This window comes from Sceloporus undulatus, chromosome 4, assembly GCF_019175285.1.
Source record: "Sceloporus undulatus isolate JIND9_A2432 ecotype Alabama chromosome 4, SceUnd_v1.1, whole genome shotgun sequence".
NCBI classification, from domain to species: domain Eukaryota; kingdom Metazoa; phylum Chordata; class Lepidosauria; order Squamata; family Phrynosomatidae; genus Sceloporus; species Sceloporus undulatus.
In genome coordinates, this window is record NC_056525.1 from 181,996,605 (window position 1) to 182,018,511 (window position 21,907).

The 21,907-nt window shown below is 36.6% G+C and overlaps 1 protein-coding gene across 1 annotated transcript in view; it reads right to left on the reverse strand.

Annotated features, from left to right (window-relative positions):
- Positions 1-4,004: 4,004 nt before the first annotated feature.
- The window catches only part of C4H18orf63 (chromosome 4 C18orf63 homolog), a 30,709-nt gene continuing 12,806 nt past the window's right edge, over positions 4,005-21,907 (reverse strand). Inside the window, 12 exon segments of the mRNA XM_042466140.1 lie at positions 4,005-4,304; positions 6,967-7,032; positions 7,852-7,965; positions 9,966-10,187; positions 10,189-11,001; positions 12,614-12,794; positions 13,309-13,385; positions 13,483-13,579; positions 13,997-14,106; positions 17,042-17,118; positions 18,723-18,764; positions 20,006-20,117. Coding sequence (XP_042322074.1) covers positions 4,296-4,304; positions 6,967-7,032; positions 7,852-7,965; positions 9,966-10,187; positions 10,189-11,001; positions 12,614-12,794; positions 13,309-13,385; positions 13,483-13,579; positions 13,997-14,106; positions 17,042-17,118; positions 18,723-18,764; positions 20,006-20,117 — 1,920 coding nt within the window. The 3' untranslated portion in view covers positions 4,005-4,295.

A 21,907-nucleotide genomic window follows, 5' to 3' on the forward strand; every position in this document is an offset into this window, starting at 1 on the left:
CAAAATGGAAATTATAGATCATACACCAGCAAGTTGCAATTTGGCAACAAAGACTGACTCAAAAGTTTCTAGCCAGTATGAACCCTCTCTTTCACCCTTTGTACATGCTCTGCATATTTCAGAAACCATCTTTAATTTAAATATTCAGTATGTGCCGTCATCTCTCTCTGTGTGGCAGCGTGTGTATCCTTTGAATGCAATGTGGATGGAATAAAAATAAAATTGTTCAAGGTTAATGCTCAAACTAGAATAAGAAATCTTATTCAGTCAAGAAAAGGCATTATAACATTTGTTCTGAAGTAACAAAGCTTTATCTTAATAAAAATAATAAAATACATGAAATGTTAGTATGTAACCTTTTATTTGGTTAAGAAGACAATGAAATATAAGGTAGCTCTCTAAGCTGTTGAAAATAATTGATTGCATTGCTACAAAGGAACGAAATCATTTCAGACAATGGTTTATTTGTAAGCAGAGATAAGTCTACTGGCACTGGGCCAGTACTGGAGAGGCACTATTGTACCATCCCTTGTGCTTAAAAATACTTGTGAGTGACTTTGCATGATAAAGAAATGAGGATCCCAAGAACCAACACCACTTTGCATTTCCTCTGATCTCTCAATTTTCCCATGTCAGTACTATGTTTACAGTATTGCTGCCAGTTTAGCATTACCCTTCATAAACACCCACATAGACATTTTATGACTGGCACTTTTAATTTAGTAAAAAAAAAAAAAAAAGGGATCTCATAGAATTTGTAATTTACACTACAAGAAAAGACAATACAGAACATCCAGTGAAATGGATTTTGGTCCACAGTATCTTATGACACAGTAAATTCAATAGATTTTAAAGTGTTGCAAGATCCTGTGTTCCATTTACTGCACACTATCCAACATGACCAACCTGGCCCTGCCTTTGGAAGTGCTGGGTTTGAGAACTTGCTCAGATTAAACATTTTCTAAATGGTCAGTGTGATCAGAAAAGAAAATGCACCATGGTAAGAAATTACATCCAAAACGATTTTGACATCTGTACCAATTGTTTTGAGGAAACTTCCATGCACAGTCTAATTTTCTTTTAAATAATAGTACAGAAAGGAAGAAATCAAGCGAGACCTGACAGTCTCAGGAGAAACTGTTTGCAGTTGGCATGTATTACTTCCAGCATAGTGGATTTGTCTCTTTTGTGTGTGTCTGTGTGTCTGTGTTCACATGCACATCTCGGAATAACCTTCCCAGAATTTACAAATAACTAGTTGATTAACATGCCAAGTTATCGACTTGTTGGATGTTTTTTTTTTATCACAATAGGGCCAACTCACTAGGTTTCCTATAACTATATATAACTATATGTTATATATAACTATAACATGACAAAAAGAGCACTCTTGAATATGTTCCAATAATAAAATGTGCACCTAGGATCAATGATAACAACTTTGTAAATCCCTTGGTCTGTCCTGAAAGCCAAGGGTTTGAATAATGAGTTAGTCGATGATAATCAAATCAGTTAAATGATTTTACTCATTAATATTGGTCTCACAAAACTACAGTTCCCAGAATTCCCTAACCAGGGCAGTTAAAGTAGTCTCAAACTGGATTATTTCTGCAACATGTTTTGGACCCCAGTTTCCAGAGCTGTAGCCCGCAACACCATTCTGGCTCTCTGGAGATAAATGACTTTCTCAATTTATAGCATTCAACATTATCAAATTAATTTTTACATCAAATGTTCCAAGCTCTGATCCCTCCAGGTAGGGGAGATGATGTCACATATTAAAACTCATGTTGTAACCTACTTTTAGGAGAAAGCTAATGTTATAAGGGAAAACTAACAAGGAGGAAAACTCTAATTCAGATTTCTGCTAGATGCACTGATTTTATGTTGTCGTAGAGCTGCAATCCTGTATCTACCTCCCTGAAATAGAGTCCCTTTTAACTTTCTTTGCAGCAAGCTTGCATAAGGTTGTTCTGCAAATCTTTGACAGATGTTTTTCCTTAGAATCATAGAATCGTAGAGTTGGAAGAGACCACTAGGGCCATCCAGTCCAACCCCCTGCCATGCAGGAAATCCAAATCAAAGCATCCCTGACAGATGGCCATCCAGCCTCTGTTTAAAGACCTCCAAGGAAGGAGACTTCACTACACTCCGGGAGAGTTTGTTCCACTGTCAAACAGCCCTTACTATCAGGAAGTTCCTCCTAATGTTCAGGTGGAATCTCTTTTCCTGCAGCTTGCATCCATTGTTCCGGGTCCTGTTCTCTGGAGCAGCAGAAAACAAGCTTGCTCCCTCTTCAACATGACATCCTTTCAAATATTTAAACAGGGCTATCATATCACCTCTTAACCTTCTTTTCTCCAGGCTAAACATCCCCAGCTCCCTAAGTCGTTCCTCATAGGGCATGGTTTCCAGACCCTTCACCATTTTTGTCGCCCTCCTTTGGACACGCTCCAGTTTCTCAATGTCCTTTCTGAATTGTGGCGCCCAGAACTGGACACAATATTCTAGGTGGGGCCTGACCAGAGCAGAATACAGTGGCACTATTACTTCTCTTGATCTAGACAGTATATATTGATGCAGCCTAAAATTGCATTGGCCTTTTTAGCTGCCGCATCACACTGTTCACTCATGTTCAACTTGTGGTCTACTTGGACTCCTAGATCCCTTTCACACGTAGTTTCATTCAGCCAGGTGTCACCCATCCTATATCTGTGCATTTTATTTTTCCGTCCTAAGTGCAATACCTTACATTTCTCTGTGTTGAATTTCATTTTGTTAGCTTTGGCCCAGCTTTCTAGTCTATTCAGGTCATTTTGAATTTTGATCCTGTCCTCTGGGGTATTAGCTATTCCTCCTAATTTGGTGTCATCTGCAAATTTGATAAGTATGCTCCCAATTCTGTCATCCAGGTCATTGATAAAGATGTTGAATAGCACTGGGCCCAGGACAGAGCCCTGTGGGACCCCACTGGTCACTTCTCTCCAGGATGAAAAGGAGCCATTGTTGAGCACCCTTTGGGTTCGGCCGGTCAACCAGTTACAAATCCATGTAACAGTTACCTTGTCTAGCCCACATTTTACAAGCTTACATACAGTAACTTTCATATGAGATTGTTATATGAATTTCGATTTGTTCAATTATTGCTTTAAAATATTACAATCAATCACATTTTCATTAGGTCATCTGTCAAAAGGACAACTTGTTGAACCAATTAGCATAAGTTAGACTTTACATTAGTAAGATTAATACATCAGAGTGTTTGGCATATCTCAAATATCAGTCTGTACTAGACATACTATTCAGTGTCACAGCAAGCAAAAGAATGACCACACTATACACATAACATATGAGATTATCACACACATTTTCCTCCTGAGCTGGCGTAAACTGCTTAAAAATGGATGTTATTGCACACCTCCATGCCCAGCTCAGAGGCATCGTGTACCCGATCGAGACTTTGCAAAAAGTGGGACTTCCCCATTTTTTGAGAAGTCCAGATTGGGTTTGCAATGCCTCCTAGCTGGGCATGGTGGTTTGCGATAACATCCATTTTGTCCAGCTCAGGGAAAAAATCTCCACAGTGATACAGTATTACCTATTTCTGAACCTGCTCTTTACTTCTGTTCTGTGAATTAATCAGCAATTGCCTCCATCTAGAAAACAGATACTGTGAGTTAGTATGCTAAATTGGCTGATTGTGGACACTGTCTATGGGGATTATTACTCAGAGGATATGGATGGGAGTAAAGTGTATTGCTCCCTTCCTTACCCCATTTCATTTGCGCGATCAGGGAAAGCTTATCACACCCCACACTTATTCCGTTCTTCTCCCATCCATGAGCTGTAATGGACCTACCATTTGGTATTAACAGGAGTTTCCATTAATACCAAATGACAGGTCCATTACACTTCACAAACGGGAGAACAGAAAATGCACTTTTCATTTATCACTTCATGTATTGATAAAAATTAGTCACACGCAAAAAGAAAGGCATTTGCTGGAGCAAACAAACTTTATTAAATGAAAGGTTAAACAAAATAGATAAATTATTCAAAATCTTCTAAGTAAAATAACATTTTGATTTATACCACAGAAATGTGTATTTGCTCTCAATGGTGGAAAAGAAGCCTAATACATGTTTTGTCCTAGTCTTTTGCAATTTTGCACTGGCATAAAGGTACAATGACAATGTTTATCATTTATAGAAAAGTGTATCTTTAGAAGCAGATTAAAACAAGCAAAATAACAACTACTGCTCTGGGGCAGATGCCAAAATGTTCTTCTGTGTTTTCTACAGCTCCTACAATAACAAAAGATTATTTCAAAACAAATTCTCACATAAGCAGAAAATACTTTACAATATATAATACAAATACAAAAAGTGCAGCTTTCAAATACAAAAGCGAGAGAGATTCTGTCATAGAAGAGAGACAAACCGATGATAACAGTACTCATTAGACTGAAGGTTATGAGTCAGAAAAAAGTAGAGCTGTCTTATTCTTGTGTGTCTTGTCTGAGACAGACAATTTTTAAAAGACTGAAAAGTATTTGAGACAAGCTTTGTTTCTTATAAGTATATAAATACTTCCTTTGTCCTATTTCCACCTTATGTCAAACATGATTTACTGCTCTATGAAATCTATATAAACATACATACTAGAAATATTTGTTGTTGTAATTCTTAACTTTTAGATTGTACGCCATTGGCAGGCTTTTATATCCTTGATTTTACTTGGTTTTGTACAGCGCCGTGTAGATTTACGGTGCTTTATAAATAAAGTTAATAATAATAATCATCATCATCATCATCATCTCACTTTTAAATCAGTATGCTAATGAGTACCCACATTCTCCTTTTTTTTCTCAATCTAAAAAAAGCTGTTCTAGTCTAAGTCAAGGTATTAGTACTGGACTGGACGAGGGAGAACACAATGAAACTTAATTCATCTTCAAAAGATAGTCTAGAGACAGATGACAGATTTGTAATCACAGATTACAACTATGATGTATAAGATTACTCTGCTCATGAAAACTCAGTTTGGGTGTACTCGTGGATTCAGCCCTGAACTTGAATGCGTAGGTTCTGATGATTTCTAGGAGTGCCTCTGCACATCTCATTTACAGCTAATGCAGAATTACATTCATTGCTGCAAGTATCTGATCTGACCATAGCAATGCATGTCTTATTTAGTCCTGTTTGGATTATTATACTGTGCTTTATATGCAGCTGCCTTTGAGAAGTGTTTGGATACTTCAACTGGTCCTGAATACTGAAGCCAGACTGTTGATTAGGACCAGTTACTGGTAGCATGCAACCCCCTTGTTACAATGGTTTTACTAGCTACCTGACTTATTCAAAGTGCTGGTAACTTTGGTCCATGACATCTGAAGGGACATATTTTCCTATATGAGCCTACCTGAACCTTGAGGTCTCAGAGGAGCCCTCCTCTTGGACTCACGGCTCTCTGAGCCATTTTTGGTGGGAACAAGAGAGTAGGCTTTTTTGATGGCTACTCTTAGGCTCTGGAACTCTCTATCCTGCTGTCCTATTGCTAGCAAGCAAAGACCTTTTTATTCTGGAAGTGTTTTGCTGACTGACTGGTTGGTGAGGAAGGAATGTTTAATGCATAGATCCTTTTTTGTCTTTATTTGTGTATTTTAAAATGTTAAAAGATGTCTTTAATCTTTGTGTTTTGATAAATGAATTTGAATTATTGTTGTTCCCAATCTTGTTGTGAGCCATTTTCAGTCTTATTTTGTGGAGAAAGGCAAGAGTTTTGCATCTAGATTAAGTTTGTTGAACAGATCCTGAATCCAGAGCATAGCAGCTCTAGAAATGAAGGAGACTGTGGAAGAAGCATGGACAGACATGGCCACTGAAGTCGTTATAATCACAGAAGTGCTTAGTCATTGATTTGGAACTACAAAAGAGGATACTGACTTTTCCCAGTGTCCCAGAAACCTTTCCCATATCTTACAAGCAACAAAAGGAGGGGTAAAGAAAAACACAATTTAAGGGATCACAATTTAATGCAAGCTAAGAGAATGAAACACACATTTTAAGAGAAAGGGAGAAAGAACTGATGGATTCTTTTTTCTAAGGTAGAAAGAAAGAAAACATGAAAGAGAATATAAAATTTAAGACTCCAAGAAACAGCAGAGGAGCCTAGGTGTGATCTGGGTGAAGGGGTGGCTAAAGAACTGGGGGTGGGAGGCAGACCTGCAGGTTCAATTAAAAAACAACTTTAATTTAGATCACATAATAATAATAATAATAATAATAATAATAATAATAATAATGTATTTATTTATATCCCGCCTCTTCCCTTTGGGGGATTGAGGCGGGTAACAACAGATCTCTTGCCTTGCCTGACTGACACAAGAGGATAACCCATTCTTGGAAGGTTCCTTTTTTATTGGCAGAGAATAACCAAGGACCAGTTTTCATGGAAAAACAAAGAATGGTTTATAGTTTTGAATACTTGTCAACGTAAGTCTAAAACTGGCATGTTTCCTTATAAGCCAAAAGACAGTATCAAACCAAGGTCTGAACACTGGGAATGAAAATTTTAAATTTCATCTTTCTCCAAGTTAAGGTGCTTTGTAGCTTTATAACAAAGAAATAGAAGTCTTGGCTTTCAAAATGGACATACAGTCAGCCCTCAGTATCTAAGGATTTTTAATGCATGCATTCAAGCATGTATCCATAGCTTGAAAAAATATATAAAAATGTAAATTCCCAAAGCAAACTTTATTTTTGCCATTTCATATAAGGGACATCATTTCACTATGCCATTGCATTTAATGGGACTTGAGCATCCACAGATACTGGTATCCACTGGGGTTCCTGGAACCAAACCACAGCAGATATCAAGGGCCTACTGTAGATGAGATACACTGTCTGAATTTAAATTATTCTCATACTAACTGGGAGGGAAAAACACTTTCTAGTGTTCACATACCTTTTTTGAGTTTGGTGGTTTACTGCTTCTTAGTTTCTTGGACTTTGAATAACTTATGCTGTCTTCCTGCCAGCATGTTAAAGCATTAAAGCAAATTACATTTACATTTAAGAAAATCAAACCACTTTGTACTGTGTAGCACTGAGCCAACAGCTATGTTACCAAATGTTATACAAATCTATTACATATTTTATGTTATAATGTTGAGGCACTATGTTATATAAAGTACCAAAATTCATCATCCAAATATTTGAAATGTCCTTCTAAATATAGTAGTGATAGTACTAGTAGTACTAAAGGGTAAAGATAAAAGTTTCCCCTTTGACAAGTTTGTCAAGTCATGTCCAACTGTAGCAGGCAGTGCTCACCTTTGTTACTAAGTCAAAGAGCCAGAGTTGTCAAAGTAGACTCTGTGATCATTTGGCCAGCATGACTGCACAGAACACTGTTACCTTCCCACTAAAGAGGTACTTGTTTATCTATTTGCACTTTTACATGCTTTCAAATTGCTAGGTTGGCAGAAGCTGGGACTAGTGACAGGAGCTCACTTTGTCACGTGGAATTTGGGACTCAGACTGCTGATCTGCTGATCTTGCAGTTGTCAGAGTCAGCATCTTAACAGCTGAGCCACCATTTCCTACTACTACTACTACTATTAATATTTGAGACCACAGAACTGAAGGACTTGAGCCAACCAAATATTTCAGTCAAAATTAAAATTTCAAAGGGAAAAGAATATGGGGAAAAGAATGGAAGTATAATATTCAATGAATAAATACTCAATTTTTAGATTAACTTCTCTTCTTAATGAGTTTTATTTTATTTTCTACTATGCAGAATTTTACTTTCACATACTCATTCAAATGTCTTATATACAACCTTTACCTGGTGTCTTTTGCCACTTTTATTTGGTAGAGATATCAAGCACCTTTCTGACTTTGAGTAAATCTGGCATGAATTCATATCTTCACAATGGAGAGACTCATTTGACATTAGTATCTTAAAATAAAAATTTAAAAGGTTATTCTGACATTCATTTATAATAAATAGCATGATAATTGAACTACAGAATTTTAACTTTCTTGTACTTGGAGAGGAGCAAATTACACTTGCCTCTATAAGTTACCTATTTGTATTATAAACATTAGAAAAGCTGTTGTAAGTCTATCCCTAAATAATAAAGCACTACACCTCAATAAAGAATCTGGATGTATACACAACAGGAGAGATTGAATCCAAAATAGTTAAGGTGATATCTCCTCCTATTGGACCACTTTTAATAAAAGTTTCTCTAGGACTAGTCCTCTGATTTAACAGATAGCTCAGTTGCTAAAGGTACTGGTTTTGGTATGATACGGAATATTCTGGACCATCAGAAAAAGCCAAAACACATGGGAGCTATTTGAGATGCCATCCTTCAACTGCTCACATCATTCAATTCTCTAGACCAGTCATACTTCTAAGCTAGCAGAAGTTGGTTATAATAATAATTTTTCATTTGTCATTAATCAGAAGATATTCCTATCTTACCTTCGCTTGGCTCCTGGAACCAACTGGGGGAAAAAATGCAGTACAACAGTATAGGTTTTAGATAAGGAGTGGGAATGCTACAGTTCACAGGAAACTCTGGGCAGTCTTTGGGAATGCCAGGGTCTGCCAATCCCACTTCCATAAACTTTTTTTGGCTGAAGAAAAAAAGCCTCTGAAATATAACCGTAATCTAGTTTTATGCTCTAGCTACAGAGGCAGAAGAAAAAATAGAAAGATTCTGTGCTGGAGTAAATTGATCAAACACCAAAAAAAGGACTTATTGTTAATCACAGGCAATTGCAATGCAAAAGTAGGAAACAGAGCAGAATCAATTGTTGTATGAAAATTTCCAGATATGAAGCAGAAGAGCAATTGAATTTTGTCAAGCCAACAGTTTATCACAAACACATTTTTAATCAGTCAAAGAGGTGATTATATACATGGATATCACTGATGGCCAATATAGAAGTCAAATAGACTAAGTAAATGGAAGAAGAATATGGAAAATTCCATTCTGTCTGCAAAAACAGGACCAGGAACATATTGTGCCACACACCATGAAATGCTACTATCAAAAATTTGAGTAAAGCTAAAGAAGAACCTTAAACCAACCATTGTGCCAAAATAAAAACTGAAGAACAGACCTGTAGAATTTAAAGATAATGTAAAAAAAAAAAAAGATAATGTTAAAGATAATGTAAAAAAATAGATTTGCACTTTTAAGCGTAATTGACTGGGAACTAGAAGAATTTAGGGTCGTCTATGTCATTGTATTTCCAGTTTCTATGTATGGTTGTGAAAGATAGGCAGTGAAAAAACTGATTAGAAGAAACTCAACTAATTTGAAATGTGTTACTGGAAAAGAGTTCTACAGATATTCTAGACTGCTAAAAACACAAATAAATGGGTCTCAGAACAAGACAAGCCGGAGTTCTCCCTAGAAGCCAAGACAACTAAACTGACTGCCATACTTTGGTCACAAGACAAGACTCACGTGAAAAAAACAATAATGTTTAGTACAGTACATTTGAAGTCAGTAGGAAAAGAGGAAGACTGCATTATGGATAAATAGACTCAAGGAAGTTACAGCCAGAGTCTGCAAGACTTGAGTAGGGCTGTTGATGATAGGGTGATTTTAAAGTGTCTCATTCATAGTCAAAATTGACTTGATGACAGTTAACAACAAATATCAGCATGTGTATTCAGACCATTCTCTGGGGGATGGGGCTCAGCTGCATTAGTTAAACACATTTGATTCCTATAGACCACAGAGCAGCCACCCACAGTCTAAACTAATCCCCAGTGGCAGTTGGGGATGACACAATTGGAATGGCACAATTAGTACTTACCAAATAGGCTTGGAAACTCACACAACAAAATGCTTCCTCATGATTTCTAACCTTTTGCCTGAATCAGCTTGAGAAACTTTTGTAAAGATCTGTCCTAAATACCTCTATTGTTTATTATACCTGTTTATAGTTGAATTGCAAATGATGACTGGATGTCTTGGTGGTATCTTGATTTAATGGTCTTACTGATTCTTTTTGTTCTCCACCTTTTTGTGCCCTCTTGCGCACTGAACTGCTTAATCTGTACACATTCATTTTTGCTTCTTCAGCTGAACTTTGTATTTGATTCTGAAATATTGTGGAGTTATTTTCATCCACATCTGAGTGAGATATGCAGAGACAGAGTTTTTTTTGAGCCAGTGATCAGGGCAGTATGGTTTATGCTGAGATTTGCAGGTTTATTCAAATGCTGATTGGCAGCTGATGCATGGTGTGTTGACTGATCACTAGCAGATGTCAAAGATAAATTTAATCTTCTGGGTTTGATTTTACTTGAATTACTACCCAAAATGTCTCTATTAGTTAAAGCACCATTTGACAGGTATCCTCCATTCTGATTTTTCTCTTTTGAAGTCAGTTTAGTAGGTTTTACATTATTTTTCCCAATCTGGGTCTGAACAATACTTCTGTTTGTAATATTACTTAATGAAGCATCATGTAGTGATTTGTCAAGCTGGACTGGATTCAACTTGAATAGAGGTAATTTGGCAGCCATGTTTGGTTTCATTACTTTTGGTGAATATTGTGAAATATTCTGCTTTTTCTTTCCATTGGTGCCTTTTGTAGTATGCCTATCCATCTGCAACAGCTTTGCTTTGAAAATAGGTATGATTCTGGTGGAATTTTTTCTTGTAGAATTGTTTGAGAGTGTAAAAGACTCTTTTGAGTTCAGCATCAGTGCAGATCCTTTTGAAGTTTTCAATTGTTCCTTGCTATAAACTTCCCCTTCCATTGCCCCAGGGTTCTCATCTTTTTTTAGTAAATTAAGATTAGAGAAAATACCTGCATTTGGTTGCTTGGCTTCAAGCTCCATCTTGTGGCTGCTTTTTATAGTACAGGCTGAAGGACTGAACAAACCTTTTTGGGGAATGTCTTGAGTCAAAGTAACCTTGCAATTTCTGCTTCCAGTGAGATTAGCTGGTTTAGAGCTTGCTTTCTAAAATACAAGACACCAAGCAATAATTTCAGTTACACTATATAATTGGTTGGGTACATAATTCATTTTTAAAATTATTTTAAAATATATTCCGTAACTATAAAAATATAATTTATTATCACAGAAAATGTGACCTTATCATGAAAGTCAGACAAAACCATGGCATAATGAAGTAGAATGCAGCGCTTTATAAATAAAGGTTAATAATAATAATAATAAATGCAGAGATGAAACTAAAACTAGAAAGCACACCATCCCAAATTGACAACGGAAGACTAAATTCTTACAATAGTGGATTATCACTATTCCTAAACCAACCATCATTCCAAAATACAATGATGAACACGAACGTCCCCAGAGAATGGAAAGATAATGTAAAAAAATAGATTTGTACTATTAAGCCCAACAGGTACCCAGAAGAACCCTGGAATGGAGCCAGGTGCATTGTCATGGGAAAAAACAAGGATAAGCCTCAATTAATGATAGAAAAAACTCTTCAAGAACTTAAGGATAGACTAGAAGCAAAAGTAAAAGGTGACAGAAATAGAGTCAGAACTCTGTGTGCAACTGTTCAGAGATTTGTATGTAGGGACAAGGAGAACTACTATAATAGTCAATGCAGAGAAATACAAAATAACATCAAAAAAGGAAGAACAAGAGACCTCTTTCACCAAGAAATCACAGGGAAATTTAAAGCAAGATTGGTGATGCTCTATGACCAATAGGGGAAAACATATCTATGACAGATATGATACAATAAATGTTAAGGCTACTGAGCACCCTGCACCGCAACAGAAAGTACCAGAGAATAGTTGTGCAGGATGTTGCTATGGGTCATTACCAGTAAAAATTTACTGAGCTCAAGGTTGTAGCTGGTTGATCTCATTTCTGCAAGTACATTCTCAGCATCAATGGACATTACTGATTTGAACCCACATGAACAGAACAATGAAGTGTCTTGACTCTTCAGTCAAAGATGTAATTCTTATGCCTTGCTATATTACAAGCATTGTTTTCCAAAGACAACTAAACAGCAAACTAGTTGTGATCAGATCTCCTAATTAGCTAGACCATCTGGAATCATTTTCAATAGGCATTTGCAGATATCAGGGCAGCAGTGAGAAAAACCACCACACACAGCAAAAAATTATGTGGACTACATGTCATGTGTTTACTTCCACATGAGGTCAATAGTAATTTATCTGGTGTCATATATACTACATTAGTCCTATAAGAACCTTCCTAGCAAAGAGGGTTTTTCCATGCCATAATAGTAATAATCAAGGCAAGCAACTACATCCAAGGGTATTAAAAATACTGGCAAATGTAATCTCAGGGCCATTGGTAATAATCTTTGAGAGCTGTTCAACAGTGGAACACACTCCCTTGGAGAGTAGTGGAGGAGTCTCCTTCTATGGAGGTCTTTAAACAGAGGCTGGATGGCCATCTGTCAGGGATGCTATGATTATGAGTTCTTGCATTGCAGGGGGTTGGACTGGATGGTCCTTGTGGTCCCTTCCAACTCTATGATTCTATGAATTATCTTTCCCATAGTTCTGTCAATTATATGTACATAAACAGAAACAATCAGAGGTATGTGCTTTTTTTTTACCTGCACAGATGCTCGTGTAAATTCATTTGTGGCATATAGTGCTTTATTTGTCATCTTAAGAGAAAGCCCACATGTATGAATGATAGTCTTCACATCAGTAGCAAAAGCATCTAAAACACCTTCCAAATCTACTCTAGGGAAGAACTGGACTGGTTGACTCCTGATGCAGCTAATAGGATATCTGAATTGGTGTTAAGGACTGAAATAACTATTTGAAAAATTTATAAATAGAAGTAATGTTTTTATGAGCGATGTGAAAGTGAAGAAGAGGGGATGCAAACTACATCACTCCTGCCACTGGGCACACTTAAATTAATGGAAGTTACATAGGACTGCTCTTGTCTAGTTTCTATTTGTAGGGGGGCAACTGGGGAATGTTCATAAAGAATTTCCAAACTAACATAAATAAAGTCCATATCTGTATTTTTTGTGCTAATGTACAATCTGCTGAATTGAGCACTCTCATTTAGTAATAATGGAGATTGCCAATGATAGTGTGGGGGTTGCTATAAAGCAACCAGGCCACTAATTTCCCACATTGGACACTTAGACTTGAGACCATTTGTGCGTCTCTGAAGACTTATGCTGAAACTAACCCAGGGTACAAATGGACTGAGACAAGGCCTTAAATAGGAGCCACAAACTCATCAGTATGCAAACCATTAGTACATAGATTAAAAATATGTAAAAGATACGTGAAGAATTGCTCCCCTATTAATTTGAAGTAAATGTTGCAATACATCTGAGGATCCTCTGGCAGGCTATAACCGTACTAAAGACAAAATATATACATAAATTTACACAGTTAAATAATTTCTTGCATAGTATATGATGAATAATGGAAACAAAAGGCAACTACATTCCTTTACCAGATTTTTCCAATGCAACTTCAATTCACTGTATGATTGAAAAGGAGACTCAGATGGAATGACATGACCGATGTTTATGATCTGACCCATTTTCATGCTGTACAGAGATAAGAAAGGGAGACTAGAAAAACAGTAATCCCATATTCTGTAATCTGGTTAAAAACATAGTTCTCTAGTAGAACTTTTGTGACAGATGGTACTATGCTAGTGAGCTATGTCACCACCATAACATAACTTAATTTGTAACAACTGTTTTCTTTTGGAAAGCTGCAAAAATTAAAATCATGTGTGAGGGGAAAATCATGAAACACAGTTTTCAAAATGAAAAATGAACATAAATTGGATTTGTATGCTGCTGTTGAAAATTATCTGTTTTTTAAAATTGTTTTAAGAAAGATAAAACTAAGCATTGCTTTTACTTTGACCATAAAGAATTTTTCTTTGAAGTTTCAATAAATATTAATAAATTTATTTCATATCAGTAACATATCTTGTCAAAACATTAAAGAAATACCTTGGTAAAACATAACACCAGTTACTTAAAATAGAACATCTTTGAATGACTGCATTGTCGTCACTGTCAAATTTCTTTATGGTGTTTGTTGGAATATCAAAATCTTCTAGCTAAAAAAGAGGGAAAAAATCAGTGTAAAGATATTTCAAATGTATATGTATTAACATTCAAAGTAAGGAAGTATCATGTATTTAAATAAGTGACCCACCGTAAGTATAGATACCCAACATATATGTAGAATTCACTGTACTTTAATAAGAACTAATTCTAAAATTAACACAGTGTTTTGGGGAATGTTCTTTGACAGCATTCCAGGAACCACAGGAGAGATCAGATCCTTTTCCCCAACAAGGCTGGAGACAGAGACTTAAATCCTATTCATAGATCCAAATATAAGGGACGCATTGAATCAATTACATTTACTTAACTCTCTCAGCCTTGGAGGATGGCGATGGCAAGCCTCTCTGAAGATACCTTGTCAAGAAACCCTGGGATAGGTTAGCCTTGCGGGGAATCATACTCTCTCAACCAAGAAACCCCCACTGGTTTAAATGTGGGGTATAAATAAAATGTTTGTGAGAACTTTGTTTGTACCAACTTCAGAGCTGAGTCTGTTGTGGTTTTATTTCTGAGGAAAGAGGGGAAAATGATCCCCAACCCCCACCCCCACTGCTAGGCTTTTTTTAAAAAATGTCAGTCAAATCATGTGCACCCTTGTCATAACAATGATGCCAGTATTTAAAGGTGCTGTCTTCTGTGGCCATGCAATAGCAAAGATGTGCATAAGCTGTCAAATTTTATTTATTTATTTTTAAAAGTGCACCTTCTAATGGGATCTTCCCAGGAGAACTCCCCCTGGCTTTGTCTGGCAGGGAGAAAACAAATGGGTGGGCATGATCCATCCCCTGCACATTAACCCTTCCCTTCCTGTGCTACAAATTGAATTGACAGCAAGTTCCCATTTGCGGCTCATAAAAAAACCCCACGATTCTTTTGAAAAGACAAATTGAAATCCCTGTTTCAAAAAGAACCAGATTAAGGGGGATTTTCACCTGGGCCCTCTGAATTTGGTTTGGGAAAACCCGATGCAAGTATGAACGACCCGCTTTTAAACCAGTTTGCAAACTAGTTAATAACATAGTGTGAATAGCCCCTTCAAGTCTCAATATTCAGAGGTCCTATTCTAGTTGGGATTAGCAATAGAATTCAGGCCAGAGTTCCAGGCTTAGAGAAGGAGACTCAGAGCTGGAACAGACCAGAAAGTTAAGCTGCCTTTTGGCCAGTTTCAGATTGCAGTGTTTATATGCTGCATGCTCCCGAGCCATCTGGAAGCTGCCTGGCCGTTTACACAGGGGCGGCTTCATCACGCCCTGGAAGCACAGCATTTACAAGCTACACACCAGCAGAGCATCATGAAGCCAGCTTCCAGCTGCAGCACAGCCGCAAAGCCAGCTTTTTGCCATCTGAAAAAAGACCAGTTCTTTGTCGCTCTTCAAGCAGAACTGGGCCTGCGGCATGCGGTTGCCATGGCCCCAATCCGTTTTCAGAAGGGGCAGCTTCAAGCTGCCCCTTCCGCCAGTCTATTTCAATCTTCAGTCTTGAATCCTCTTTCCCTTCTGCCTAGTCACCTCTACCATGTTGTAACTCTTGTTGCTGGAGAGAAAGAAAAGGAACAGGGACATGGTGAGCAAAGAATGGTAGTGACTTTGGGTGTCAGCCTTTGCATGCTCCCCAACAGAGGGAAACACCCTCATAAGCTGACCTAATGATTTCACTCCCATGAAATGATTTTTTTTAAATGGGGAAAGCTGAATCCCCCTCCCCCCCACACACACACTTTTGCCTTGCAAACAGGAGCCTAGTGGGACTGTTGGTATGGAGGGGCATGCTGACATGTGATCTAATCTGAGCACAGTAAAGTTTCACAACCTTTAAATAGGAAAACTTCGATAAAGTATCACAAAAGCATGCTATAAAGTCCATGTGATGATTTCAGTATTATTATTGTTGCTGTTGTTATTTCTTACCCACCTCTCCCCATGGATCGAGGCAGAGAACAACAGCAAATCAATTTCAAGAACTTCATCATTTATTTATTATTTATTATATTTACTTTATTTATATGCTGCCTTTCTCCAGGACAGGGCCCAAGGAGGCTTCCAAAACAACAAATTAAACACATTTACCAAAAAAGATTTTAAAACAATCTAAAATCACATCATTAAAACACTATAATACAGTTTTAAAATCATACAAAAGTTTAAAAACAGATAAAACATACATGTGAACCTTCCCTGCTTAGCCATTAAAGCTTGCTTAAATAAAAATGTCTTTGCTTGCCAATGATTATATGAGCATAATTATTTAAAATTAAACAATAATCTTAACATTTAAGACAATTGTTACATTCTACACAAGCCTTAAGCTTTTCAGACTTGAAATGGATCTGTAACCCAACCAGAAATAGTGAATCTATTTTTATTACAATAAAATAAATATACATTTTAAACATATACTGTAAAACTAAAAATTAAGCACTCATATGGCCATATCATTCACTTTTGTTTCTATGTTTTTAAAAAATATGAACAAAGAACACGTTGGTCGTACTTCTATAATTTCATGCTATGGGTCATAACCCATCATAACCCACCATGAAAACCACTGTTTTAAAACTTCAGGCATGTCATGCAAGCTTTTAAATGATATTTACTGTATGGATCCAGAATGTTTGTACAAATGCTTTAGTATTGAAAAAGGAAAAAAAAAAAGAAGATAAACTCTTCTGACAATATTTATCCAACCCGGCTTAGATTGCACAAACAAAATTTATAAGTACATATTGTTTGGGACAAAGTAGTATTTTTCTTGGATGAATAAAATGCTTTATTTTCCAATACCTGTTGATCTCCTTCATATTGTGAAAAGAATCTTAGGTTTGGTACATGCGGAGGGCCAAAATTCTAGAATTAATCAATACCAGCTATGTGAACCAGCCTTTAATTGCAATAAAGCCTAGAAAAAAACATTGAATTTCTATTATACCTTAGGTGGAGGCAGCCGGATTGTGCAAACTGCAACACTAATGCAAAGTTGAGCGTCAAATACATTGATGTCCATAACTGAAATAAAATCCACAATATCCAATAAATCTGTCTCTTTTCACTACATGTACAATATACAGAAACAAACTCATTAATACTTAATTTCAAATGAAACATCCAACAAACACTATTTGCTATGGCAATTTATCAAATCTATGAATGTAATATAATCCCTATTGCAAATAATTCTTTTCCTGTGTGGCCCTAGCATTTTCACTAACTAAAGAGTTATATGGAGCTACTTTGAGCAATTAGGAAATTTGAATCCATGTGTAAGGAATGCCCCATTGCTTGCAGCTGTAGACCTCAGTTGTTGACCTGCTAACTATTATATCAGAGAGGTTGAAGTGATACAGTATAATCTTCCTCTGACTTTTGAATCAGAGGCGGGATACAAACCGCCATATAGCACGTATAGGATACGTACTAGGGTTAGGAAGGGGCGGTGCTTCCGCACCCCCCTAACCCTAGTACGTATCCTATACGTACAAGATGGCGGCGCCCCTTCTACATGGGCGCCGCCATCTTTACGTACTGGATGCATAGCGTCCAGACATGTCGTGGCGCCTATGACGTCGCGAATGTGCCGGCGGCGCTTCGCGACGTCATCAGTGCGCCGCAAGAAGAAGCTCCGAAATGGAGCTTCTTTTTTGCTCCGCGCGGGAGTCGCGCGGTTTGGCTGCTGCGGCTCCCGCGTGGAGCAAACAGTGGTGGCGGGGAAGCGCCGCAAAGCGGCGGTTTGTATCCCGGCAGAGAGAGTATCTAAGGGTCACATCAAAATAGTGCTGTTGACATTGCTGCCTTTAATGTACAGTTGCCCTTCCACATTTGTAGATTTGACTTTTGTGGATTTTTGTAGATATGCTTATTTGCAAATTTGATTAATATGTTCTCTCTAGGAATCTCTAGGTTCTCCAGCACAATTCTGCTGGAAGTTGATCATAGAGTTATGCTGGAGAACCAAGAAGTTCCTAGAGAAAACACTTACATTTGTAGGTCCTCCAGCATGATTCTATGGTCAGCTTCTGGCAAATGTTGACCATAGAATTGCACTGGAGGAGATTCCTAAACAGTTGTTCTCTCAGGTGTTTTTTTTATTTGTCATTTCCCCACTTTTATGAGAGTTCTGCACCCTTACCCCAGTGAATGTAGAGGGCCCAGTGTGTAAACATAGTTGTCTTTATCACACCCATCCTGTAAAAATAAACTTTCTGAAAGTCAGTGAGGCATATTGCTATATACATTGTTACAGATGGGAGTCTGCTTGTTTGGTCTCATTTAAGAGGCTGGCTAGACCATTAGATATCTCTGTACAGGCTGAAATGAGAAAAACATGGGTCTGCTGTCTTCTTCATTAGATCTCTGCTATTTGGCAGTGATGTATGTGTGCATGTGTTATCTACTTAAATAGTGACTGAGGAGCCAAGGCTTAAAGATAAAGGATCTTCATCAGATTTCAGTACGGCAAGCCTAGATGTTCAGCTTGTGATGTCCTCTATGCTACAGTTGGTGCATACATAATTTCACTATTTATCAACCATTGATGCATGCATGCACATCAACACGATAATTTGAAATTGAAAAGAACCACAGAAATTTTCATTAATTAATATTATACTCACCAACAGCATTTTGCTTTCCATGTTGTGACAGAAAATCTTTCCCTTAGCAAAAGAAATTGGTACACATTATAAAATTTCCTTTTACTATGGCCTTTACAAAGCCTTTACAAAACATTTTGGAAAAGGATGATCTTTTGAAAGATGTGCATCAAAAATATTTCTTATGTAGTATAGGGGAAAGGAGAGCATGTGATACTTAGAAGTCCACTAAAAATCAAAATGTATGCAAAAATAATCCCATTGTTTCATAATTTTAGAAAGATTTCACACAAAATATCACTCCGCAAAAGTGTACTTATATTTCTGAATGCCTAAAAGTTTGAAATTCAGAATTTGTAACTGCTGCCATGTAGCAGGGCAAAGGGAGTGATCTCTGGTTAAGGGTATTTCATGTCTGCCATACATTCTAGCAATGAAAAGGAAAACAGTGCACATGAGACATTACCACAGTGATGGCAAAGCCAAGTTTATATGACACTCATGACTACAATATATACAGTACACTCATAAAATGAGTACGGTATGTCAGAGAGAAATTTGGACAAGAGACCTTTCCACTTGGCATGCTAATTTTTCCTGTGTGAGAAATGTTTATAAATACAGTATGTTTTACAGTGACATGAGCCCTTTCTATAGTCTGGATTACAACTGCCCAGACACAGTTTTATACATCTCACCCACTGTTTATGATGTGTGTACATTCCTTAAACTAAATGGAACTGAAATGCACATTTAAGTATTTTTGCATCACTTAAATTTCTCCAAATTGTCCCATAAGTCTGTTTTTATTACTTATAAACATACTATACCAATACCAAACACCATTTTAACAGAAATTACAATATCCAGTGGTAGGTAAGCAATGGGTTGTGTGTGGTACTGATGAAATGTAAGAAATTATTCCTGTTCTAGACAATGCTGCACTGTTCTTCATGGAGAAAGAAGAAATGCTGCTATGTAGCCTAGCTTAACAATATACAGTTAGCTGTCAGCATATATATTCCTTTTCACTGTTCTTTCTTAACCTACTTACAGGGATAGAGACAATCTAACTGCAATCCAAGTTCAGGAAGAATATGAAAAATCACAAAGATTCTAGACATTTCTCAATAATTTTGTGTGCTTCGAACACCTTCAGAATCACTGAACAAAATAATAATACAGTAATGATAATATGAAAATATATGCAATATATGGGAAATATTTTACACTATAAATATAAATACACGATAGTCACTGTAACATGATTGGGATTGTTATTGTCAAAGATTTCAGAAATATACCTTGTATCAAGAGGTGACCAGCTTGGTTCCATTTAGGAGCCAGTTTGGCTATAAGTGTATAAGAAAGACAGATTTGAAAGGTAGCTGGAATAACTCTCTCTGGCATTGCCATCTATGAAGAGAAATAAACAATGATTTTTAAAATTATGCCTTTTTATTTATTGAACATTTTTTCTTTAAAAGCCCATTTTAAAATTTTATTTTTTTAAAAAAGTAAAAACAAATTAATTCTTTTTAAAATTTGCTCTAAAACATCAAATTTTACCAAAATTTTACTTTAACTACATGAAACTATATATAAATACATTTAGGATGTGCTTATGATATTGTAATTTAAAGGTATAATTTTAATTGTGTAAATTGTTTATGCCACAGGTATTACCATTACATTCCGTGATACATTATAATTATGATTTGTGAGTAATATTAATGCAAAAATTATTTTACTAAGGATTCTGTATGGTTTGGTATGGGAGGAAGTCAATAGGGTGTGTAAGAGACACCACATAGGGTGACACCAACCCCAGTGATGCCACTGTCTAAACTGGGACCATAAGGTAGCAAAGGGTTAAATCTTCTCTCCTGCCACACTAACTTCAGTCCAAATCCTCCTCCTCTAGTGACTGCCAATTGTATAATTATTGTCCTATATTGCCTGGCCCTCAAACAGAGCTCTTCCTAGTCCTGCAGCATAATAAATTCATGCCAAGAGATATGGTTTGTTAAATCAAAGTCCATGCATATAGCTGCCCATTCAGAAATAAATCATGGAGCACATTCCTTTGCTTTCTCCAGGATGACCTAGTACAGTAGATTTGTCTGCTAATAATACAGTTTAGCAGTGCTAAACAACACAAGTGAAGTGAATTCGATGCCAGTTTAACATATATTGGAAATATTACCTTTTGGGGTGACAGTTAAAAGATAAAGATTATTAAGCAGTGTTTCATAGTAAGCAAGGTCTCATAAGGTAAGGATCAAGAAAATGCCAGACTAATAAAGCTTAACAATATTGCAAGTTATAGGATAAAAATTAAAACATGAACTGAATTTCAAAGTTGTAATTCCTATCAAATAACTACAGAATTGAAATTTGGTTCATATTTTGTCTAATTTCCATGGCATAACCTAGAGGTAAATACCAACAGGCACAGGATAATCCAAACATTACCAAAGTACAAATCAATAAAAATAAGATAAAAATCTTTTGGGTGAACTCCAAAACTATCTAGTGAGGAATAAACATCCACTATGGTCAATGGACCCAGATAACCTTTGCTAGAGAGGAGACAGAAAACCTGGGAAAGGGAAATGTAATGGGAATGTCTTTGAGGAAAGTGTGTCTACCTGTCCTGAATCCTTAAGAGAAGCAGTTCACACTGCAACATTTTATTGTAGGCTCCAGTTCTGACTAATCCCAGGCTGTAAACTGATTCCAATCAAAACTGTATCTTCCTGTCTCATCCTAGATATTATGCAAGTCATATATGAAGACTACAGCCATCAATGAAAATTAAAGTTTTTCTTAGCAAATTCCTGATCATCATCTAAAATGTTTAGGGACAGAGCTAGTGATAGACCCATTTACAACAATCAAAACCACCTAAACTTTTAAGAAGGTTATGTTTTACTAGATTAATACTGCATATAAGAATCGTTGACTGGATTTAATTAGGCAATAATATACAAAGATTAAGCTTATTGTCATTAAAAAGATAAAAAGATAATCTCCAATCTGCTCATTGAGCAACTGAATGTTATTCTGCCTAAGTCTCACAAAATGCACTAGTCCAAATGCACCCAAACCAGTCCAACCACTTACATAATGATGACATTTAAAACCAGAAAATCAACAAGAAAACTGTATTGCGTAATATTTGACTTTTCACCTTCAGTTATTTC